At 41.5% G+C, this 25,543-nt stretch overlaps 1 protein-coding gene across 5 annotated transcripts; it reads left to right on the top strand.

Moving 5' to 3' along the window:
- MCUR1 (mitochondrial calcium uniporter regulator 1) lies at nucleotides 1–25,543 on the top strand. 5 transcript variants are annotated; one of them, XR_007517302.1, is made up of 10 exons: nucleotides 1–535; nucleotides 9,420–9,539; nucleotides 13,134–13,237; nucleotides 13,685–13,786; nucleotides 15,568–15,609; nucleotides 17,247–17,318; nucleotides 19,422–19,475; nucleotides 20,711–20,825; nucleotides 21,895–22,135; nucleotides 24,504–25,543. XR_007517302.1 is itself a non-coding variant. In XM_049884015.1 (9 exons), the coding sequence occupies exons 1-9, from the start codon at nucleotides 130–132 to the stop codon at nucleotides 21,957–21,959; spliced, it is 1,080 nt and encodes a 359-aa protein (XP_049739972.1). In that variant the 5' UTR covers nucleotides 1–129; the 3' UTR covers nucleotides 21,960–25,543. The 5 variants fall into 5 exon arrangements, 4 of the variants coding, with proteins under 4 accessions (XP_049739972.1, XP_049739985.1, XP_049739993.1 ...); XM_049884015.1 differs by having other exon boundaries at nucleotides 21,895–25,543; XM_049884028.1 differs by having other exon boundaries at nucleotides 21,573–25,543.

Below are 25,543 nucleotides of genomic sequence, written 5' to 3'. Positions count from 1 at the left end.
GGCAGAAAGGGCGTGCCGGCGCCTCCGCCCACGCGCGCTCCTGCCGGCGGACTCGGGCGCCGGCCGCGCGTGATCGATTCCGGGCACGAGCGCCATGCGCGCGCGCCCAGGCCAGTGACTGCCTCTGGGATGGATTGCGGAACCACCGCGGGCGAGAGGCCGCAGCGCCCGGCAAGCCGCCGGCGGCTTCTGCTCTTCCTGCCCGCGGACCGGTGCGGGAGCCCCGGCGGCTGCTGCGCCCCAGCGCGCCGCCTCTCGGCTCTAGCCGGCGGTCTGCGGGCGCTACGGCCCGGCACCCCGGCGCCCTGCGGCGGCGCATCACGTGCCTCGCCGCTGCTCCTCCTCCTGCTCGTGCCTTCCCCACGCCTGGCCACGGCCGCCCCGCGCCGCCCGCTTGGGGACTGGGAGCGCTCGCATCCCGGGCCGCCCTCGGCCCGGCCGAGCGGCAAGCGGAGGGGCCAGCCGGGCGTTGCCCGTGTCGCCGGCGCCCTGCACCTGTGCCACGCTCCGGCGGCCGCCCTCGCATCCTCGAGAGGTGAGAGTCGGACCTGGGAGAAGAGAAGGGGGTCGCCTCCTGGGCCCGGAGCAGTGGGTGGGAAGGGGCCGTGGCCTCCTGGAGGGGAGGACCTGGTGAGCCGGAGGTCCGGTCAGCCGAGGTTGCTCAGCCTCCGCCCGGGACCTGGGGCCGAAGGTCTTGCCCCGCCCGCCAGTCTGCAGTGGCTTGGGCTCCGTCGGTCTGAGAAAATCCGAATTGCCGGGAAACCCAGGCACAAGATGTATGACGCAAAATTTTAATGGTCTGTTGAGGGCGGGGAGGTGGTGCGTGCTCACCAGCAGTTTTTTTTGTCAGTTACCCAGCTTGTTCGCAACTCCGGTGAAGAGGGCGTTAGTTACAAGGATGTGCAGGAGGTTTGCAAGTATAAGGAGTGAAACTTTGGGAAATGAAGGGTGTTTTTGTTCGTTTTACAATTTAATTTCAAATTGTAAGGATTCATCAATTCGTTCTTGAAGCAGTCGCGCATAGTCTATGCGTAGCACTTTTCTAGGCATTTGGGGTGTATCAGTCAGCTTTTTCCTTTTTCTAGGCATTTGGGAAGTATCAATCAGTTCTTTACCTTGTGGAATTTAATTCTCACAGAGGAGTGAGCATGTGGTATTCAGTGATTAAGAGCTATGGCCGCTAACCAAGAGGTGGGCAGTTGGAATTCACCAGCTGCTCCTTGGAAACCTTATGGGGGAATCCTACTCCGACCTATATGGTCCCTGTGAGTCGGAATCCACTCATGGCAAGGGTTTTTTTTTAAATTGTGTTTGAAGTGAAAGTTTACAAATCAAGTCAGTTTCTCATACGAGAATTTATATACAGCTTGCGGTGTACTCCTAATTGCTCTTCCCCTAATGAGACAGCACACTCCTTCCCTCCTCTCTCTCTTTTCTTGTCCATTTCACCCGCTTCTGACCCTCTCATCTGCCCTCCAGACAGTAGATGCCAGCATAGTCTTAAGTTTCTACTTGATCCAAGAAGGTCATTCTGCACCAGTATCTTTTTCTATCTGTCCAATCCCTGTCTGAAGAGTTGGCTTTGGGAATGGTTCCTGTCCTGGGCCAACAGAAGGTCTGGGAGCCATGACCACCGGGTCCTTCTAGTCTCAGTCAGACCATTAAGTCTGGTCTTTTTACGAGAATTTGGAGTCTGCATCCCACTGCTGTCCTGCTCCCTCAGGGGTTCTCTGTTGTGTTCCCTGTCAGGGCAGTCATCAGTTGTAGCCGGGCACCATCTAGTTTTTCTAGTCTCAGGCTGATACAGTTTCTGGTTCAGGCAACGGATTTTTGGTTTATACACATACTCTAAAAACCCACTGCTGTCTAGCGTATTTGGACTCATAGCGACACCATAGTGTTTGCAAGGCTGTAAATCTCTGCATCTTTCTCTTGCGGGGCTGTTGGTGGTTTCAAACCACCAAATTTTCAGCTAGCAGTTTATGGCTTTAATCGCTGCACCACCAGGGCTCCATATGCACATACTATATGTGTGTATATGTGTGCGTGCATATGTAATTTTTATGTATAGTTAATATAGTAAGAGCTTTTAGGAAACATAGAGGGGTAAGGGATGGGAGGAGTCCTGAGTGGTGAACATGTTAATGCTAGGCTGCTAACCTAGAGATTGGAGTCTCTAGTCTACCCAGAGGCACTTTGCAAGAAAGGCCTGGTGGTCTACTTCCAGAAAGTTAGCCATTGGAAATCTTATGAAGCAGTTTGTACTCTGACACAGGTGAGTCACTGTGAGTCAGAATCAGACTGGCAACTTTTTTGTTTGTTTGTTTGAGGGTTGGGAAAGTAGAATGGATCTCCAGTTGTGAATTTAAATAAGGTGATCGGTATAGGTCTCATTGAGAAGGTGACATTTGATTAAAGACTTCAAGTGAGGAAGATGATGCTTTGTAGTCTGACTCATAGTGACCCTATAGGGCAGAGTGGAAATGCCCCATAGGGTTTCCAAGGCTTTAATCTTCAGGGAAGCAGACTGCTATATCTTTCTCCCATGGAGCAGCTGGTGGGTTGGAACCTCTAACTTTTTGGTTAGCAGCCGAGCACTTAACCACCGTCCACGAGGGCTCCTTGTTAGGACAGTATAAACAGACAGTTTACTGGTTAAAAAACTTGGTGGTGGTAGCTAAGCACCATTTTGTTGTGCTGGACTCAGTCTGGTGGAGGCTATGGTGCTAGTCATGGTCCATTAGTCCTTTGGACTAATGTTTCCTCTGTGTCTTTGGTTTTCTTCATTCTCCTTTGCTCCTAATGGGGTGAGACCAGTGGAGCATCTTAGATGGCTGCCACAAGCTTTTAAGACCCCAGATGTTGAGTAAGCTTTATTAATTGACAAACTTGAGAAAAATTGTACTCTGAGTAGCCTGTACATATTCATCAATAGCCACCAGTAACCACACATTTTTCATGAACCAAAATGCTCAATAAATGTTGGCAGCCTCTAAAATTTAAGAATACCGTTGGCTAGGGGAGAAACTGATAGGGCACAAGGTGAACAAAGCTTTATACACAGAAGATGGGGAATGACAAAGAGAGCTGTAGCACGTCCTGCTTTAGCTATGAGTTGGAGGTGGGTTTAGTCTTTATTTCTGTACTTAGCGTTTTGTTGCTCCTTTTTAACAAACTGGTAACTTCTGATTTGTTTTCCTCTCATAGTGCAAAATTATGAGCTCATCGGTTTGGTAACATTATGTCAGCAAAGGGATAATGTTGTATTTCCCTTACAGTCTCATTTGTCACAGAATCATCTTATAAAAACAGGAACACTTTTCCTAGTGGTTGAATGCATGCAGGAAAATGCAGTTAAGGAAGCACATAGACCAGGAGTGATGACCATTTTTACCATAAGCAAGTAAGCATTTTTTGGTCCTTTTGTTTTTTTAGCTTGGTGGTTTGTTTGGTAGCCAGGGTTCGCTAAGGCTATTTATAGCCTAGATGGGGCTCTTTTGTAAGTACGAGTGTGTATTTGATATGCCAAAAGTTCCCAAGAAGGAGAATTAACCCATTGCTGTTGAGTGGATTCGACTCACGGTGACCCCATAGGACAGAGTAAAACTGCCCCATAGCTGGTGGATTCGAACCGCCGGCCTTTTGGTTAGCAGCCAAGCTTTTAACTACTGTGCCACCAAACCAAAACCAAAAAAAACAAACCCAGTGCCGTCAAGTTGACTCCGACTTATAGCGACCCTATAGGACAGAGTAGAACTGCCCCATAGAGTTTCCAAGGAGTGCCTGGAGGCTTCGAACTGCCGACCCTTTGCTTAGCAGCCGTAGCACTTAACCACTATGCCACTGTGCCACCAGGGCTCCAAAAAAGGAGAATTACATATTGCATTATATCACAGCTTAGTTCACTTGCTTCCTGGTTACTGGTGGGAATTCACAGTTCTTGGGCCATGTATTGTCACAACCAAGGAGGAAACGTGAGTCAGAGGTGTTCTGAATGTCAGCGCATTCTTCAGGCCTTGCCCTTTGAGGGAAGGCAAGATGGCGTTCACCTCTGTCAGCAGGGGCTGGGGTGCCAAGTGCGAAGCGGCAGCCCTTTCCTCGACTTTTCAGAAGGCGGCAGTTCTTTGAAATAAGCTTGCTTTTTCTGGTTCCACTCATTTTTGGAAAAGAATCTGCAGTATCCAAATCAGCATTACCTCTTGCTGAAAAGGAAGTTTTCAGTGGTGTGTCTTGCTTTGTCTATGTGTTTGTTTGGGGGAGGGGAGTTTTGTTTTTATTCTATATCCTGTGAATGGTTACGTTGTTATGAAAAGAGGAACTGGTGGCTAGAATAATTCCTTGACTTTTCACAGGTGATATTTAGATTTGGATGGTTATTTTGTTATGAGAAAGAAGGAATTTGGAACTAGAATAATCCCATCACTTTTTTTTTTTTTTTAACTTTTATTGTGCTTTAAGTGAAAGTTTACAAACCAAGTCAGCCTCTCCTACAAAAACTTACCTACACCTTGCTGTATACTCCTAGTTGCTCTCCCTCTAATGAGACTGCCATCACTTTTCACAAGACTTTTCTAGACTGGAATGTTTTCAAGCTCCCTGCCCCCTGGGGACAGTCCAGCTGAGTTCTAAAGTGGGTGAGCTGGCCTGTAAAGTGGTTCTGTGTCAGGTGGATGCTCAGGGCCACTTCTTTTTGAGGTCAGTTTTAGGCCCAGGACTGGCAGTAAATGACAAAAACCCACCATTGCCATCAAGTGGATTCGAACTCATAGTGACTCCATAGGGTTTCCAAGGCTGTAAATCTCTAAGGAAGCAGACTGCCACATCTTTTCTGCCAGGGAACCTCTGACCTTTCGGTTAACGGACAGATGACAAAAAAGAGGAACCAGATTTGAGTGAGCTCATTTAAGTGAACCAGAACGACCTGAGTTGATCTCAGATTTTCTTTCTAGACAGTCTCAGGATCCAGATCTTAGGTGTCATGTAGTTCAGTTAAAAGAAAAAAACAAAAGTGTCCCTTGCCTGCAGTATGTCAGGTTCTCTACTAGTTGCTGTATACACCAGTTGCCATCAAGTCAGCTCTGACTCATGGTGGCCCCATGTGTGTCAGGGTAGAACTGTGCTCTACAGGGCTTTCAATGGCTGTTTTTTCAGAAGTAAATCGCCAGGGCTTTATTCTGAGGTGCCTCTGGGTAGACTTGAACCCCCAACTTTTTGGTTTGCCCCACCCAGGGACTCCAGCACATAAAGAAATAGCATGATAAACACTGTGGTAGAGCTACCTGGGCTGGGCTCAGAGAACACAGATACGAGAGCCCTCCAGGCTGCTCACTGACCTGGGAGGAAGTAGCAGAGAGACCAAGAGTGTAGCATCAGGCCATGCCTGGAACAAACCGGTACTTAGTAAATTGTCAGATGAAAAGGGGTCAAAGGGGATGCTTGAAATTCACCGGTTGGGAAAAGGGATCAAGCCAAACCTTAGGGTGGGGTACCAAGATGTGAAAGTGCTGGCGACAGAACAGCTTAGGTGGCTAGAGAGCTGAAAGGGTAAGAGGCCAAAAGAGGAAGGGCTCTGTGCGCCTTGCTAAAGATCTTTGAATCTGGTGGTTACATGCCATGGGGTCGTTTCAGATTCATGACGACCCCATGTGTGCAGAGTAGAACTGCTCCATGGGGTTTTTAAGGCCCTGATCTTTCAAAAGCAGATTGCTGGGCCTTTCTTCTGAGGTGCCTCTGGGTGGGTTCGAACTGCCGATCTTCCTGCTAGTAGCCAAGCGCTTAACTGTTTGTACCACCCAGGAACTCCCTCTTTGAATCTGAGGCCCCATTTTTACCACTAAACATACATACACCCTAATTGCATTTTACATTTTGCCAGTTTGAAAACAGAGCTTGATACAAGTCTGGGTTTTTTGTTTTTTATCTCTTGCACTTATCTCAACGCCACCTATAACCGCAACCACCATTCTCTTTCTGAGTTACCAAAGAGGCTGGGAACCCCTACTGGAGGCTACAGAGAAGCATCAGGTTGGTAGAGCCTAGTGTAGGTCACGCATTTAGAGTGTTTGAGGTGAAGGATTTGAGAGTGATAGTTGATTAGCTGATGTATCTTTCTGGTCATTCAGTAGACCTGCCGAGGACACCTTTGAGTTAGTAGATGGCTCTTCTCTCTCCTGCCACCCTTCTCTAACACCTGGCCTCGAACTGGTGCCACTTTATGGCAGAATTCCATAAATAAGGACAAATATATAGGAGGATTTTGATCCAGCTAAGTTTATCACATTTAAATAAAGGCTCTTAATTTTAGATTGACCATCCTTTTTTTTTTTTTTTGGTGTTAAAAGTGTCTTTTTCAGTGTAATGTTACCGTCATAGTAAGTAGCTATTACATTCAGATGTATTTTCTGAAAAAGTTTTTAATTTGCAACAATTGTTCCAGTTTCTTTCTTTCTTTTTTTTTAAAAAAAAAAACACTATTTTACTGCTTCAGGAAATTCAGAAGCCAGGAAACCATTGGTGTATACTATGCTGCCTTCCACAAATGAGCATTTGGAAACAAGAAGTTTACAAAACAGATCTGGTCTATGGTTTTTTTTTTATGGTTAAATGCACAAAAATTAGAGAAAAGATAATATAAAGATTGTTAAAACACATTTCTCTGAAGATAGGCTTTTACAAACACATCAGAAGAAAACTATAGACTAATATCTCTTATGAATAATGATGCAAGAATCCTCATCAATATACTGGCAAACCAAATCCAACGCCGTGACCAAGTAGATTTATCCCAAGGACAGCAGGCTTGTTTAATTTCTGAAAATCAATTCATGTAATATACCATATTAATAGAATAAAGGACAAAAACTACATCATTGCCTCAGTAACCAGAGAAAGCATTTGACAAAATTCAACACCCTTTCATAATTAAAAAAAAAAAAAAAGACTCAGCTAGGAATAGAATGGAACTTTCTCAATCTGAGAAAGAATACACCTAACATCATACTTGCCTGCTTGGTGCAAACAGTTAAGATGCTGAGCTGCTAACCAAAAGGTTGGAGGTTTGAGTACACCAAGAGGTGCCTTGGAAGAAAAGTCTGGTGATCTACTTCTGAAAACTCAGCCATTGAAAACTCTGTGGAGCACAGCTCCACTCTGACACACGTGGGGCCAACATGAGTTGGAACTGACTCTGTGCAATTAGTATGGTAATATCATACCTAATGTTGAAACACTGAATACTTTTTCTCCTTAAGATGAGAAACAAGAAAAGGGTGTCTTCTCTTGCCACCCTATTCAACATTGTATTGGAGGTTCTAGCCAAGGCAGTTAGGGCAAAAAAATGAGATAAAAGGCATCCAGATTGGAAAGGATGAAGTAAAACTATCACTATTTGCACGTGACATGACTGTGTTGTCATGGATTGAATTGTGTCCCTCAGAAACATGTGTCAGCCTTGTTAGGCCATGATTCCCAGTATTCTGTGGTTGTCCTTCACTTTGTGATTGTAATTTTATGTTAAAGAGGATTAGGGTGGGATTGTAACACCCTTACCCAGGTCACATCCCTGATCCAATGTAAAGGGAGCTTCCCTGGGGTGTGACCTCATACCACCAAGAAAGCAGTGGCAGGATCAGAGGTGTCCTTTGGACCCAGGGCCCTTGCACAGAGAGGCTGCTAGTCTGGGGGGAGATTGATGAGAAGGCCGACAGAGAGAGAAAGCCTTCCCCTGGAGCTGACACCCTGAATTTGGACTTTTAGTCTGCTTTATTGTGAGGAAATAAACTTCTCTTTGTTAAAGCCATCCACTTATGGTATTTCTGTTACAGCAGCACTAGATAACTAAAAAAATAAAAATTTTAAGACACGTGTATATAGGAAATCCTAAGGAATCCATTTAAAAACTTTTAAAGCTAATACATGAGTTCAGCAACGTTGCAGGATACAAGATCAACATACAAAAAACCAGTTGTTCCTATATACTAGCAGTGGACAATCTGCAAATGAAGTTAAGAAAACAACTCCATTTACAATAGCGGCAAAAAGAAGAAAATGCTTAGGAGTAAATTTAACAAAAGAAGCATAGAACTTGTACTCTGAAAACTACTAAATGTTATTGAACTCAGAGACCTAAATAAGCAGGAAGTCATCACACGTTCATTGGTTAAAAGACTTAATATTGTTAAGATAGTGATTACTCCCCAAGTTGATCTACAGATTTACACAAGCCCTATCAAAATCCCAGCTGGCTTATTTGCAGAAATTGACAAACTGGCCCTAAAATTTATATGGAAATGCAGGGGATTCCGAGTAGCCAAAATAATCTTGAAAAAGAACAAAGTTGGAAGACTCATACTTCCTAATGTTAAATCCTAATATTAAAACTTACTGCAAAGCTACAGCAATCAAGATAGTATGGAACTGGCATAAGGGCAGACATACAGAGAGTCCAGAGATGAACCTTCATATTTACAGTCAGTTGATTTCCAACAAGGGTGATAAGACAGTTCAGTGGGGAAGGAATAGTCTTTGCAACAAATGGTGCTGGGGATAGCTGGAAAGCTACATGCGAAAGAGTGAAGTTGGACCCCTTACCTCACACCATATACAAAAGTTAAAGGAACCAAAGGTTTAAATGTGAGAGCTAAAACTGTAAAACTCTTAGAAGAACACGTAGGTACAAGTCTTTGTGTGCTTAGATTAGCTAATTTCTTAAATATGACACCAAAAGCACAAGAGAAAACAAAAGAGAAAAAATAGATAAATTGGACTCCATCAAAATGAAAGACTTGTATACTTCAAAGGACACCACCGAGAAAGTGAGGAGATGACCCACAGAATCGGAGAAAAGATTTACAATCATGTATCTCATAAGAGAACTCTTACAACTTGATCATAAAAAGACAACCCAATTAAAAAACGAACAGAAGATCCAAAGAGACATTCCTCTAAAGAAAATATACAAACGGCCGATAAGCACATGAGAAGATGCTCAACATCATGAGCCGTCAGGGAACTGCAAATCAAAACCACAATGAGAGACTATACCCTCTAAGATGAGTAGAATCAAAAAGTCAGATAACAGTTTTAATAAGAAAGGCTTAGTAACGAGTGTTGGTGAGGACGTGGAGAAGTTGGAACCTCATACATTGGTGGTGGGATTGTAAAATTGTGCCACTGCTGTGAAAAACAGTCTGGTACTTCTTCATAAAAATGTTCTAAATTGACTGGTGATGGTTGTACAATTGTAAATGTACTAAAAGCCATTGAATTGTGCACTTGAAAAGGGCAAATTGTACAGGAGGTAAATTCTATTTCAATGAAGCTATTATAAAAAAACAGATTGTTGGGATATGCCATATTATTTCCTGTTGCTGTTGTTGCCCATTAAGAGTGTTTTGACTTTATTGTCCTTTCTGTCCTAGAGCTCAGCCTGTCTGCTGGGTCCCTGCAGCTGGAGCGCAAAAGGAGAGACTTCACGTCTTCTGGGACTAGGAAGTTATTCTTTGACACCCATGCCTTAGTGTGCTTACTCGAGGAAAATGGTAATCTTCTATTACTGCTTGGTTCCTCAGTGCCACAGAAAAACACTGTAAATTTTAACTTCTCTTATGGTTTTATCTAATTTCTCATATTTCTCTTTGACTTTCCAGTCTACAGGTAATCTTTTGTTCCATCTCCAAAAAAAAATTAAGTCCTCATTTTTTTTTTTGTTGTTTAAGGACTTTCTTACTTTATCAGTACAGTTGAGACTTTTCTCACGTGTGTTCTTGTGCAAGTGACGTGCACTTTATAACATCACTACGGAAGCACAGTATTGTAGATAAACATTTAGACACAGATCAGCAAAACTCAGGAATGGCTCCTCTGGCATCTGGGTCTGAAGCGGAAAAGTGGTAGTTTTATTATTATACATCTTATGCACCCTTAAAATTTTAATGAAATTGAAATGTTGCTGAGCAGCATCTATTGATAATTTCAACTTTGTTTTTTCTTTTGTTTGCTTTGATCTTTGAGCTAACATTTTCCCTTATTGCTGTTGAGTTGATTAACGTGCAAAATTGCTTTGGCATATATGACGTTCATTGAAAGTGCACTTAGTATCTAGATACCATTCCCATACTTAGTCTTATCTAAACAAATACACCAGTAATAATTCTCTGTATGGAGCCCTAGTGGCACAGTGGTTAAGAGTTCAGCTGTTAACCAAAAGGTCGGCAGTTGGAATCTACCAGCCGGCTCCCTGGAAATCCTATGAGTCATTTGTACTCTGTCCTGTAGGGTCACTGTGAGTAGGTATGGACTCAGTGGCAACGGGTTTCTTTTTGTTTGTTTTTCGTGCTGTGACACATATGTTCTCTAAATTGGAATTTTAAATTAACATAGGTTATGTTAACTTGGTACTAGAAATAAATACAAAAACCAAACTCTTTGTGGTCAAGTCGATTCTGACTCATGGCAACCCCATGTGCTACAGAGTAGAACTGCTCCATAGTGTTTGCTTGGCTAAAATCCTTACAGAAGGAGACCACCAGGCCCTTCTTCCTTGTGCCTCTGGATGAGTTCAGACTGCCAACCTTTAGGTTAGTAGTTGAGCACACGTCATTTGCACCACCCAGGTGCCTTTTGAGATAGCTACATCTGTATTCTTACTTTATTGTGTGCCCATTTATCCAGCTGTGCATATTCATATCTGGAAAGCTTCCCTCTGTAGGTGTGTTTTACATGCCCCAAGACAAGATGATGGAATGAAGTATTCTGTGTTTACCCATGGGAGTTAGAAGCTCTGGGTTCAAGCCCTACCCTGCGAAGTTCTAGCTGCATAGCTGCACCCTTCTTGGTTTCCATTTCCTCATCTGTAGGATGGTCATAATAGGAACTCCTAAGATCCCTTTGAGATTAAATAAATGTTCTTTGGAAAAACTGTCAAATGCTGTATAATAATTTTTACAACTTGTCAAACTTGATACAGTTGGCCTTTTTCACCAAAACTTCTTTCAAGTAAAAATTTAAAAAGGAAAAAAGTGGAAAAGGGGTTATCTAAAATTACCTTGATAAGCAGAAGTCTTCCTGCTTCTCTTCATTTTAAGTCTTGACCAGTGGAAATTTGCGTGTTTTGAAGCCAGTGATTGGAGAACCCCCCCTGAAGTATGTGGGGTGAAAGTACTTCCAGCTACCCAGCCTGGCCTGGTGGGTGAATGAGGGAATGTCTGAGATGACTGGGTTGGGGTAAACTAGGAAGGACTCTCCAAGCATATTCCATCCTGTACACTTTTTTCCTTCAGAGCTGTGCCTCCTGATTAACGTAACTTCTGTGTGTCTGGGATCCAGCTAACCCTTCTTCAGCCAGATCATTCTTTCATTCTCTCATTCTAGGAAAAAGTGCATCTGTCTCTGGCAACTCCACAGGTGTTCAGGTTTAACTTCTGTTTTCTCTTACCCTTTACACCTGCGCGGGGCATTATTTATTATAAGGCTTTGGAAAATCTCTTTGATAATCAGCATAAGCTCCCTTTCTTTATCTATTTTTCATTTCCTCATGCTTGCTGCATCTAATGGCTAACCATGAACTATTAATGAAGTTTTAAAAATTACAAAAGACTTGTTCATTTTAGAAAAATTAGAAAGATAAAAAAGAAAACAAAACACCTACAGTCTCAGTACTCCAGAGGTGAACAATGTTAACATTTTGGTAGGTCCCCTTTTGGATGTTTTTTCTAGATGTGTGTGACACACATGTTGAGAAATAAAATATTTTTAATACAGTGATTAGAGTAGGTTTTTTTTTTTCCTCCTTCAAATCTGCGTGTGTGTGTTTTACTTACAGCCCCATGCTTAGTTTCGTCCAAATTGTGTTGATTACAATCTCATCCACACAAATGTACCATTAATTAATTGTGAGAATCGATAGATTCTTCTGAAGTTCTTATAGATGGAAGTATTTAATGGAAAGAATTGCTTTCCAAGGACTTGGTTTAAGCATTTTATTAATATTTCCAGTGTGAAGCATAAGTTACTGTCTGAAATTATTAAAAACTGTAATACCGGTGAGTTGAATCTTCATATAATTCAGTTCAACCTCATTTATCGCATATGAAAGAATATGTTTTTCCAGTCCGGGCCCCCCAAACAAGTGACTAAAGAGAACTATGGAGGAAAATGAAAGAACAGATTTTGTTTTTTAACATTAGATAAGTTAACTAACAGCTCAATTAGTATGTAACAGTTATTCTACATATAATTGAACTTTCCTACTTAAGTAAATGGTTTTTAAGTTATATATACAGTCTTTAATAAAAGAAATCATGTCCATTGTGGAAATTTTAGACAATACAGAGAAATATAAGGAAGAAAATAAAAATTACCTAGAATCTTTGTTGAATTACAAAAATAACACTTGTGTGTATAGTTTTTTTTTTTTTTTAACTTACAAGCCCAGTGTTACAAAATGCCAGTCAAGAATCAAACATATTTTATTAGGATCACAGTTTTATTACTTAAGGTTATACTTTTTTTTTTTTTTACTTTAGATGAAGGTTTACAGGACAAGTAATCTTCTCATTAAAGTTAGTACACATATTGTTTTGTGACACTGGTTACTAACCCCATGACATATCAACACTCTCCCTTCTCGACCCTGAGTTCCTTATTACCAGCTTTCCTGTCCCCTCCCGCCCTCCAGTCCCTGTCCCTGGGCTGGAGCACTGGTTTAGTCTCGTTTTGTTTTACGAGCCTATCCAATCCTCATCCAAAGGGCGGGCCTCAGGAGTGACTTTTACTGAGCCAAAAGGGTATCCAAGGGCCGTACTCTCAGGGTTTGTATGCGTAGTTTTAAGTCTTGATTTTTGTGTTCGGCTCTGCAAGTGTTGCCTATGTCACTAGACATTCTTTGAAAATACGGTTTTTAACAGCCAGGGAGGATGTTAGAGAACACAGTCAGGCCAGCCACCGCATTTTACATGAGGAGCAGGTTCAGATGTTTCGGACTTGCCCAGAGACAGACACATCACAACCTGAGACCCTTCCCCCCGCACTCTACTTCCACCTGCTTCTGCGTTCAGAGACTCACCTGAATGTGTAAGTTTGCCGACAACTAGATTTATTCTGAGCCTGGTTGTTTTGTTTGTGTGTTTGCTTAGGGTTTACTACTCAACAAGCAGAAATCATTGTGTCTGCACTGGTCAAGATCACGGAGGCCAGCTTGGATATCGTCTACAGAGACATGGTCAACAAAATGCAGCAGGTTAGTTTTGTCGGGCGATGTTGCAGATTCGAGACCTGAAGGTGGAATATTATGTATACTCTAGTTTCTTAGATAACGTTTTAACCATAGTTGATAGACAGGTGATTACAGTGGCATAAAAATACTTATTCAAAGCTATATAGTCAACTGTTGTAGAATCATTGTCAAACGTACTTAGTAAGTGGAGATACAGCAAGAATTATATATTATGCTCTTGAGCTACTAGCTTCAAACTGCCAGCCTTTTAATTGTGACTCATTTGAAGATGATACTGGACGTGTGTTTTGATTTTTTTCCTTTCTCCTTTTGGATTAGAGAATGACTTACTGAACCTCTTTTCTCTTGCTCACATTCTTCTCGTTTCTTATGAGGATGAGAAGGTAGAGAAGGTAGGAGGTGGACTTCTAGGCTAGACTAGTTCACGTATTTTGAGTTTTCTTCTCCTAGGAGATCACCCTTCAGCAAGTAATGTCTCAGATTGCCAGTGTGAAAAAGGATATGATTATTTTGGAGAAGAGTGAATTTTCAACCCTCAGAGCAGAGAATGAGGTAAAACTATAGAGCCATGTATGCTTACAAAATGCTTTACACTAAGACGTTGAGATACAGTGGGCACAAAAGGCTCAGATAAGTGTACATCTCAATGAATTTTCACAAAGTGCATACTACTAATCAGGTCAAGAAAGAGAACATGACCAACACCAGGAAGTCCTATCCAATCACCCCTACCACAGGGAAAACCGCCATCCTGGCATATATCACCGTTGGATAGTTTTGCCTGTTCTAGAACTTCATCTGTTGGAATCCTAGAGTGTGTCTTCTTTTGTTCAGCATTACATTGCAATAGATCGTTCTTTTTCATTGTCCTTAGTATTCTGTTGTAAAATATGCCACAATTTGTTTCTCTCTTCTGCTCTTGATGTGTGTTTGAATTGTTTTCAAGTTTTGGTTATTAATGACTAAGTGTAAATATTTCCTTAGTTTCTTAAAGTGTGGTTTATGAGATCAGCAATTAAGTGTTCTCTGTGCATCCTCTGTTTGTTTTCAGTTCTTTATAAAGTCCTTTCAGGGAGGGCCACTTACTACCTGTTGATCTTAGCCTCATAGGGAACCTTTTAGCAAAAAAGGTGAAGTTTGAAACTCAAAGTTGTCCTTGAAATCAGCTATTTGAGGGCAGAATTTGTGAAGACGAAAGTAGAAGGAGGTACGGAAAAAAGCAGATGCGTTAAAGGCAAATGTGTGTGTTAAAAACAAGGAGCTTAAAAATAGCCTAGCCAAATGCTAGCTGCCCCAACGGTGTGGAGAACTCAGGCAAGTTCGGTTCGGCTTCTCTCTGGCTCCCAGTTAACCTGCTGTCTGACCTGGGATACAATACATATTTATAAACCTATTTTGCTGCTTCTACAGAACAGCTTCTCTCTGCTGGATCCCAGGAAACAACCTTCAGGACCCTTCCATCTAGAATCCCCTTATGTTTGCTTGTCTACCTCGAACAGTAACCCCAGGCTGTTTAATTGGAATTTATATCTAGTGTTGCTTGGATGAACAGAAAGCTTCAACTCTTGTTCCTGCTTACCTTCTGGACTTTGGCACTAATCTAGCACTACCTGCTCTTGACCTGGCCAGACCTGACCCAGATCCTGGCCTCCCTCCCTCCTGGCCACTCCTGTCCTCCCAGGAGCCAAAACTAGGTGCTAACAACTTATCTTTATCCTCAAGTTGTTATATTAATTACAGTGAGATTTTCAAGCCAGTTCAAATAAAAGCTTGAGTTTATTTTCATTTCTGTAGAAATTGAAAATGATGTTTCAAAATTCTTTGTGAGATAGTTTTTTTCCCCCAAGTTAAAAAAAACCCAAGTAGCATACACAGTTGTGTTATTAATTTTAACCCCCCAAAAACAAATCCATTACTATCAATTCTGACTGACAGTAACCCTGTAAGACAGAGTAGAACTGTCCCACAGAGTTTCCAAGGCTGTAATCTTTATGGAAGTAGACTGCCATATCTTTCTCCTGCAGAGCAACTGGTAGATTTGAACTCCCGACCTTTAAGCTGCGTGCCTAAGTAACCTTCCAGATGAATTAAATCTGTGGTTTCAAGGTACATACGTACATTGCAGTGCCATCTTGGTGTGACAAATTACCATTTTCTGCTACTGAAATTATTCAGTTAATACTCTGAATATAGTCAAGATCCTGCTGAAGGAGGAAAGACCTTGTACATGAGTACATAGTCTAATACTTGTCGATTACCAGGTCTTATGTGTTTTTCTAATTTTTAACAATATATTGTCATCCTTGACTCGTTTCTTTTTAATGTGTTTTTAGAAAATAAAGCTTGAACTACTTCAGTTAAAACAACAAGTAACGGTAAGGTCCTCTTCCTTGTTGGCTTGTTTATTTCTATTATATAAGCTTATTAATAAGTGTAGTATCAGAAGTACTTTACATGTTCCTAAAAAACTTAATTGTATTGCTAAATGTTTGTGTAATATGTCTCTAAAGTCCACATTGGAAGATTTAGCCAAGAAACCAGTCAATGGATAAATTATTGAATTGATGTCTGTAATCAAATTCATTAAGAAAATTGTGTTCTAGGAGGAATTCAGTCATTTTTCAGTCAGAATTGTACTAAGTTGCCATGTGGAGCCCTTAGGTTCCCATACATGAGACTCCGTCTTTAAAGAATTACGTGTAGCTTGAAATGCTTTTCTCATGCCCACTGTTGGATGTTTCCAAGTGGAAAGGCCATTGATGTTAACGAGGAAAAGGCTTTTGAAGTAGAGAAAATAGTTTTTCTCCAGTGTTTTAATATTAAGGTAGAGAGAATATACTTTCTTGTTTGCTTTAGTATAGCTGTATAAGCTCTGATTAATCTCTAGTCTTTAGAAAATGGCACAGGTTCTGTTCAAGATACAGCTGAGCAGCCTGTTCCACTCTTAACAAACACCCTAATACCTTACAACATGTTTTCTCCTATTCACAATGGGTGACTGAGAGCTTGACATAACTAACGCCATAATGATGCTTTAAGTAATCTCTGAAAGCATTTTTTTTTTTTTTGCACCAGCTGTACCTGTGTCTTCCAAAGGGGTGCTGAGCTCTCTCAGCTCCTCTGGCCTTGGTCTCTCCTCTTCTTTGTTCCCTTGAGAAATGGTCTTCAGCCTGTAAAACAGCAGCTAGAAAAGCTTCCTGACATTTTTAATCTACAACTTTCTTTCTTGCTCCCTATCTCAGCCAGAGTGGACTTGGCAGAACAGTTCCACTAGCCGAGAGATTCTTCTGTGAGCTTTTTAGCCTGTTACAAACATACTGATTAGAGTCCAGATGTCTGACATGCATATCTTTAGTTTAATAAAGAGTTTCTTGTAGTTTTGTGATGTGTAAGACCGTCTGTGAACTGCGTGATCAAAACATTAGGTAGCCCTGACCTTCCCCCTATAAAACTCTCCCACTAGCTCTTTAGAATTAGGCAGAATTTGGGAGAAATTTAACCCCCTCTGTCTCTTGAATACCACTGTTCAATAAAGCCCTCTTACTGCTTACCTCCTCCTGTCTTAGTATTGGCTTTGCGGCAGATGGCTGGAACCTGCAATTTGCGGTAACACTTTGATGAGTCTGAGAGAGAAAGTTTTATATTTTACTTCTTTGAGTCTGTCTCTGCTTTCCAAAATTGATCAAAGAACAGTTTTATTCATAAATTTCACCAGGGACTGTTGGGATTAAAAGTAACAATAATAAAAACCCATGCCAGACCAGCTTAGGCGTACAACGAGATTATTTGATATATAAAACTGAGAAGTCCTAAAGCAGGGTTGACTCTGCATGTCTCTGCCATCATTAGGCCCTCGTGCCGTTGCTCTGAGTCCATAGGCTCCCCCATCCCTGGGCTGGCTGCCTACAAGGAAAGCTAGAAGCAGTGGGGCAGCACTTCCTGGCATTACATCCTCAGAGGGTTTTGACTTCTCATTTTGTATCTCTTTCTTTGTTCTTTGCCCTCCTACTAGGATGAAATGATCAAAGTCCGAACAGATACCAAATTAGACTTCAATCTCGAGAAGAGCAGAGTAAAAGAATTGGTATGTTCCTTTACTAAAAATTAAAAATAGATTATGAATTCATTTCTGTTCAGAACGCAATGCTTGGTCAAGTCTGAGTTTACATACAGTTCACAATTACAGTTAAATATTTACCTATTTTTCAGTATCCAACAGTTTTGTATTTTTTTATTTTGATTATATTTTAGATGAGGGTTTAAATGTGATGCCTTCATAATTAAAACCTTGGTCAAACTCAGTTCGAATCTGTTTTTGTTTGTTTCAGAGGTGCTAAATTATTAGTAAGGAGCCCTGATGGCGCAGTGGGTAAACACTGGGCTGCTAACCTAAAGGTTGGCAGTTCGAACCCACCCAGCGGCTCTGTGGGAGAAAGGCCTGGTGATCTGCTCCTGTAAAGATTACAGCCAAGAAAACCCTAGGGGGCAGTTCTACTCTGTCACACGGGGTCGCTGTGAGTCACAGTCAACTCAGCAGTGTCCAACAACAACAGATCATTAGTATGTTACCCAGGTGTTGTTCATAAAGAAATTAAACTCAGTCTCCATCTATATAATACTGATTTGAATGTCCCTGATTTACAAGTTAAATTGATACTCTCAGACCGTATTTATTAATTTATAGCAATTAATTGTATTATTGCATAATTACTGTGTATTCTGCAGCTAGCATGTATTTAACAAGAGTTGAAGATGAGTTATTTGGCCCTCTTGTTCCCTCCATTCATAAAGTTATTTAGCAGTGTTTCAGTTAACTGTGGTGATATTGTTTTTACAGGCAGTTTCAAGAGCAATATGGTTTTGGGGTGCCACATAGATGTTCTTTTAAAAATCGCAGCAATGTCAGAATTTAGGCTTTTTTCTTGTGGTTCAGTCAATATTGAGTTAGTGCAGATGGGAGTTTAAAGGTGGCCAGAAATAACAGCTCCACCCTGCCCTCTGGTGGTGGTCTAATCCATAGCACTTGCCTCTGAAACACTAACATCTAAAGACAGTGGCGAGCGTTGTTCTTTGGTCTTGTGACGTAGTCTGGGGTGGTGGTTTTATTTTTTTCTTTTCCAACCTCTAAGCAATGCTGTTTTTATAGTCTGTTCCTCTGGTAGTCACTGGGAAATACTTTATAGCTAGGAAGTTTCTGGATACTTCAAAGCATTAATTTTTTCCCTATAACAATATTAATTTAGGTCTTAAAATTCGTCACTTAAATTGTCATTTGCTCAATTAAATCCTGATGCCACCAATAAGGAGATTTATCTGAGTTTAAGGAGATACGTCTGACTTTAATCTCAGCGTCAACAAAACTGCACAGTAGTCTGTTTCTATAGTAACTCTAGATTGTGACTGTGCTCAAGTGGGTTGGGTTTTTTGTTTCTTAATTAAAAACCAACATGTGATGATTTAGTGCATTTTTTTGTGTATATGTACTTACGTTTCATGATATCAACACAATGTCACAGAATAAGATTTCTTGAGACTATTCGTTGCCCAGCTTTTGATCTTCCCTGCTTTTTGTCTGAGTCTCAAGTAGTGGCCTGTTTTGTTTGTAGTTACGATGGGATAGCTTCTAAGTTGGATTGTTCTCCACCATTTCAACACTTTCTAAGCCAAAGAGTATATGACTCAGCATCCATCTAAGTTGGCCCTGGGGATGCTAATGTAATAGTGGGAGGGGCCTGGAGACAGCCCAGTACCAAAAAAACAAACCAAACCCATTGCCATGGAGTCGATTCAGACTCACAACGACCCTATAGGACAGAGCAGAACTGCCCCATGGAGTTTCCAAGGAGCGCCTGGCAGATTCGAACTGCCGACCTCTTGGTAAGCAGCTGTAGTACTTAACCACTACGCCACCAGGGTTTCTGACAGCCCAGTAAAGGCATAATAACAGAAAACCACAGCAGAGACAGGTGAAGGGTGACAAAAGGGAACCCAGATATTGGGGGGATGAGTGAGTATAAATAACAAACCTCAAGTAACACATAAAGAGAAAGGCAGATGGCTGCCCTATCCCTGAAGTGATTTTCTGGTGTTATGTATCCTTGGAAGTCCTGAGACTTAAGACACCAGAGAAGGAGAAGAGATAAAAGGGATAAATCAGAACCTGACTGGTGTTACCTGTTTGTTTCAGTATTCATTGAATGAAAGGAAGCTGCTTGAAATGAGGACAGAAGTAGTGGCATTGGTAAGAAATGAGGCTTTGCTTTTCCTTCGTCACTTTATTTATCTTGGCTTCACCCACGCATGGTTAGTGCTGTTTATAATGGTGTGTTGTAGGAAGATGTACTCGAGTTCATTGTCATAGGATTTTCTGCAAATAACAAAATAATTCATTATCACAGCAAAAGTTTAAATCATATCAATTAAAGAATTTGAATATAATAAGGAATACGACCTTATAGGACAGAATTAAACTGCTCTATTTTTTTTTATGGGGTTTCTAGGGAGCACCTGGTCGAACTGAACTGTCAGCTTTTCGGTTGGCAGTCAAGCTCTTAACCGCCGTACCACCAGGGCTCTGACTTTTTATTATTTTCTAAACTTACGGCAGGCGTTGATTCTTTTCCATACTGTATTACCTGGAACTTCTAGAACCTATAAGAGACATTCACAAAAGAACTGTGGCTCTTAAGTGCCTCTGGGGTATTTCTTGTCTACTCAGCCTGGCATTTCCTTATTCTTTGCCTGAATTGGCAGCTGAAGGGAACTATACACTTGCCCTAGGATCTTAAGTGAAGTGTTTCCAGTGTCTTCAGGCACAAATGCTGTATTATAACCACTTTATAATATCAGCCAAACTTACTGCCCTTTGGGGGTTAATTATGTAACTACTTTTATTGTGGTATGTTTAGGAAAAAAAACCTAAATTGGCCCTTGGATAGACAAGCCTCATAATAATGAAACATTTGGTGTTTGAACTATGAAGGAAGAAAGCTTTTAAAACTGGATAGAAATAGTTTCAAGACAAGCACTGTAACTTTTAGGTTATCTGAGTCTCCTTTTTTTTTTTTAAAGCCTTTTTGAGTCTACTGTAAGAGCTTTCACTAAGGGGAATTTGCAAGTATGTGACATACTCATTGCCACCAAGAACAGACTGACTTAGTAATGTTGCCTTATTTGTAGAGCAATTTGTGTTTACGAAAACTTTTTCACATAGATGATCACATGCGATTCTCTAAACAGCCTGTATGAGGGCAGGGCCAATGCTGTTTTTTTCCTTTTTCTAGAGAGAAGGAAACCGACAGCTAGAGTCCTGACCATTGGCATGAGAATAGTAGAAGTAGGACTAAAACCCCAGTCTCCTGAGTCTTAGCCCAGGTTTTCTTTGACAGTGCCCTGCCGGGAATGGACTTGGGATGACAGAGCCGCGGGCTGGTAACCGGAAGTGGTTTAATGCTGTCAATCTCTCTGTTTCCAAAGCACGCCCAGCAAGATCGGGCCCTCACTCAGACAGACAGGAAGATTGACACTGAGGTTGCTGGCCTCAAAACCATGCTCGAATCACACAAACTTGATAATATTAAATATTTAGCAGGTAAGCTATCTTGTATTCAAACGTTAGCTCACTGGCAGATAACTGCATTTCGTTGATTTTAACATACTCCTCCCTCCCCCCGCCCCGTTTTAATCTCTCTGAAATTGGGAGGTATCATACGTTAATTGGCAGTTTTCTTTGTTAGTCATAAATAAACTAATGGCGTACTTTACAATCAGTGGAATCTTAAGCTGGGTGAGATACCGTAATCGAACTATAATTATTAAGTGATATTCAAGATAAATATTCTATGCCTTTCGAGTTACTGATTGTTCTGCTTCAGTTGGTGACACCCCTTTTAAGGAGCTATTTTGCTCTCACAGGTTTTGACAAAAGAGAGGGAGAAAAGATTCATGGACAAAAAATTCTGAAGGCATTATTTTAAGTCAAACTTACATTTTGGACGAATCAGATATTTTATAGTTAGACCAGTACTTTGTAGCACAGTTTTGCCCTTTCTCTTAAAGTACTTGTCCCTTTATAGTGCGGACGCGCACGTTGTGAACAGGATCTTCCTGAGGCTGAACTGTTACTGGAAGGGGTTCTTGAATATCGGGTGCATTTGCCCTTTGGAGGTGGCAAGCTGGGGTTGTGGGATTTGCTTTGTTCGTGGGCAGGCATCTCATGGCAATTTAATTTTGTTGTTTTTTGGTGGATGAGTGTGTGTGCGTTTTTGTATTACACGTGTATCCTCGAGTAACTGTTAATACAACTAATAGCACTCTCAATTATTGTTTTTTTTTGCAGGGTCTGTATTTACATGCCTAACTGTAGCTCTGGGATTTTACCGCCTGTGGACGTAATAAAGTGTCTCTTTTAAAGAGCTCTCTGTTGTTTTTGCCTTAAGAACACCAGATTGTCTTCTTTCTCATTTTGACGTTTAACCCTGATTTTGATGTATATTATTTATTTCTGTACATATCATGGACCTAGAACCACACGAACCACAGTAAAGGTGTCAGGAATTTCATGATGGTTCCTCTCAGCTGTCGCTTTGCCTTTGTAACGCTGAGTGGTGGCAGACGAGGCGCTACGTACCAGCAGTAATTCCCTGTGTAATTCTCTGCAGTTTTCACTTTTCCTCACACGGAGGATTTGGGGACTGTCATCTCAAGGGCACATTGGCTTTCATGAGTGTCAAAGAATCATTGAAACGAAACCAAGAGCACCAAGTCCTCTTTACCTGGTGATCCGTCGTTTACATCAGCTGGGCCCTCTACCACAGTCTGTGACTCCACAGTATTTATTGTGTTTCAACTCCTAGTTGTTGGAATGTCAGTGCTACAGCTGTGCTTCTACACTCAAAGGAGGTTTGTTTTTATTTTTAATTTTTTTTTGTCTCAGTAAGTTATTGCTATAGTTTTTATGTGCCTTCCAGCTAGAAAATCATGTTGCCTAATGGAGTGTTGTAACATAACGGGGACTCTTTTCTCCTCTTAGGTTGCTAGATTTTTCTCCCCTCCTCTCCTCCCACCCCGCCTCTTTTCCCCATTTGTGGCGTATCTACCTAGAAAATGCTGATTCTCAGCATGAAACTCTACCTTGTGGGACAGAATCTCCTTCCTCCTGATCTTCCTGTACTTCTTACACAATTAAGGCACTCAGTTTGTCTTCTCTGGCGATAGGTATGCACATCTTAAAGATGAAATCTCTGATGAATACACTTATCACCGCAGATTGTCGGCTTCGAAATGAGTGGAGAACTGTCGTGCCAGCTCTCATCCTATTCTAGATGGCTTTCTTTTGTTGTTAAAGATGTTCTCATATCTACCTTAGCTCTGTATTTAAACAAATTCTCTGATACCACTGGGGTTGTTTTGGAGAAGCACTCAGTCATTTGTCATTGACTGGCACATTTGAGAGAATAAGCATTTTAGAAATAATGATGTTGGAACCTCTCCTGTCTTCGTCCACACACGCGCACACAGCCGGGTGCAGCGGAACCACCACATAAAGATCCTTGAACAGTTGGTAAAACAAACTACCGGTTCTCACCATTCAACCAATCAATAAAAAATGTACTTTTTGTCACTTTGTGTAGCGCAAAGATTCAGAGCTCTAAATAAGTGTGAAAATCAAGTATTTTTGCATCTGTGCTCGGTTTCACAGTGAAGCATTGTCATTTAATCTTCTCCAAGTAGATTCAGACTCACCTGTGTAATAAAATTCTTTTTTGATGCGTTCTTCCATTTTCAGAGAAGGATCCTTAGGAGGTCGGGCATATTTAGCAGTTACCTGAAGTGCAGGGGCTTCAGAGAGTAGCTGCCCGTTAAGAGCACACCTATAACTCCTGAAGGAAGGTGTAGCCTTGCGCTAGTGAGGGCTTGGAGGAAGGGCGCAGAGCGTGGAGCTCCTGTCAAGTCACACCTCCAAAGCAAAGACTTCCCCAGAGGGAATAGTACCTCATACAAATTATGGTCCAAAGCAAGCAATGACTTGCGTAGGTTAAAAACAGAAGTGTCCATATATCCTGATAAAATGTTTTTAAAATAACATACAGCGGGATGTCATTCTTTCATCTGCCGGAAGTATTCCCATATGGTGTTCCTGTTGGAGCTCCTGGGCTGCATTATTCTGTCTCTGTCGCTCACCTGGACCCTGGGTTTGCTGTAGAGGTCTGTGCAGCACAGCACAGCGCAGCACCCCCCCCCCCCCTTTTTCTGCCTTGGGAACAGTGAGCTCTCTGACGGTGGGAATTGCATCCCCCTCTGCATGTGAGGAGGGTTCAGGAATGTGCTCTGTCTGTTTAGTCAAATATATTCAATTTGAAAAATATTTTAGCCAAAAGTGCAAGTGTCTCCTTCCCGTTGCTGACCCCAGTACCTGGAACAGTGTAAGCATGACGTCCAAAACTTACCCAAACCCACTGCCGTGGAAGCGATTTCAGCTCAGAGCGACCCCAAAGAATTTCCAAGGCTGTAAATCTCTACAGAAGCAGACTGCCACATCTTTCTCCTGCGGAGCCGCTGCTGGTTTCCAGCTGCCAACCTTTCGGTTAGCAGTCACCTTAACCATTATGCCACCAGGGCTCCTAAGCATACTATAAAAACCCATGGCCATTGAGTCGATTCAAACTCCTAGCAACCCTAAAGGACAGAGTAGAACTGCCTCATAGAGTTTCCAAGGGGCAGCTGTTGGATTCAAACTGTCAGCCTTTTTGTTAGCAGCAGTAGCTCTTTACCGCTGGACCACCAGAGCTATAGTCTCTGTTAAAACTGCCTGAGCTGTGTTGGCTACCAGAATTCAGATCACCCTAAAAAACTAGGCATTACTGTGGAGAAGGAAGACTGCTAACAACCTTGTGTCTCGAACGTGGGGACATTAACCACATTTTAACCACAGGTTAATACCTCTTTAGGTATCAGTGAAAACAACGTTGTCAGAGGCCTAAAGCAGATAGTAAATGGACAGGATCTTGTATTTCCTTCTCATGCACTAGTCTTCCTTCATTCTTAGAGGGCTCGTCTGCAGCCCTACTTTATCCCCTTTCCTCTCCTGTATCTTTTTTAAAGATCCTGCGTTCCAGCTTCACTCCATTCCTGCACCATGAATAAGCAACACCTGTTTGTGTGCTGCTTCTTTACTGGAAGCACTCAGTTTCTTTGCTGGTTTTATTCTCAGCTTCTAGCTTAATGTCTCGAGAAACTGAATCTGAATGTGTTCATTTTTTCCCTTAAGTATGCCAAGTACCTCAGTCAAGAAGTCACAAGTTCAAAACGAAAGGCTTGACTCAAACCAGAAGTGTTGCTGGAATTTGTCTCTGAACATTTGAAAAACAAATTGTGAATCCTTTTTCTGAGCCGCAGTGAACACATCCCTGTGTGCCTGGATCGTCTGTCAACATTAACACTGTACTTTGCTCTTTCTGGAGTTTCTGGGTGGTGCAAGCAGTTGACACGCTCGCCTGCTAACGGAAAGGTTGGAGGTTTGAGTCCACCCAAAGGCACCTTGGAAGAAAGGCCTGGCAATCTTCCAAAAAATCAGCCACTGAAAACCCTGTGGAGCACAGTTTTACTCTGACACACTTGAGGTTGCTATGGGTTGGAGTCAACAGCAACTTGGTTTTTTTTTTGTTTTGTTTTTTTGGTTCTCCTTTGTAGCTGTACCTAGTAGCACAGTCTCCCTAGTCTCCCCTCTTAGCTCCTAGTCTCCTTATCCCCAGCCTCGCTGCCTGTTAATTAACTGTGTTAGTATTGGCAAGAATTTCTCTCTCCACCCAAAAGTGCTATGTTCTAAGGATGTTTGTGTTTCTTAACAGACATGATATAGACAGCATTATCAAACTCATGTTTAGACAACTTCAGCTTTGTCATAAGTTTATCCAATTTGTTTGGCTTTTTTGGACACTAAAACAAAAATATGTTAAATGGAAATAATTTATATAAATTGTGAATGTCTTTTTATTGGAATTTTCTTTGGGAAATACCTTTCTACAGACTTACAATTACATTCTTCTGATTATAACCCAAGTCATTTCTTAACCATTTTATTACTTAAGCTAATATTCAGTTACATTTTATTATATAATAGAGTGGGTGTAATGTTTTTATATGCTCTATGTGACTGATAACGGTTTCTGATTCAAAGTAAATGAAAAACTGGAACGACTTGCCTACAGTGTATTTCAACTGTTATCCCATCCAATTGTATAATAATACTGGTGTATTATAAGTAAATCTAATATTTGAAGAGTTGGATTTACATAGGAAATAAATTTG

This window comes from Elephas maximus, chromosome 1, assembly GCF_024166365.1.
Source record: "Elephas maximus indicus isolate mEleMax1 chromosome 1, mEleMax1 primary haplotype, whole genome shotgun sequence".
In the NCBI taxonomy this organism is placed as follows: Eukaryota; Metazoa; Chordata; class Mammalia; order Proboscidea; family Elephantidae; genus Elephas; species Elephas maximus.
The sequence above is the reverse complement of the archived record's forward strand: the minus strand, read 5'-3'. Positions and strand labels throughout refer to the sequence as shown.

Bases quoted from the DNA above. Each gene is read 5' to 3' on its own strand.
- MCUR1 (XM_049884015.1), top strand. From the start codon at position 130: ATGGATTGCGGAACCACCGCGGGCGAGAGGCCGCAGCGCCCGGCAAGC. The intron at 9,540-13,133 runs GTAATCTTCTAT...GTGTTTGCTTAG, and splicing joins GTGCTTACTCGAGGAAAATG to GGTTTACTACTCAACAAGCA. The intron at 19,476-20,710 runs GTAAGAAATGAG...CTGTTTCCAAAG, and splicing joins GGACAGAAGTAGTGGCATTG to CACGCCCAGCAAGATCGGGC.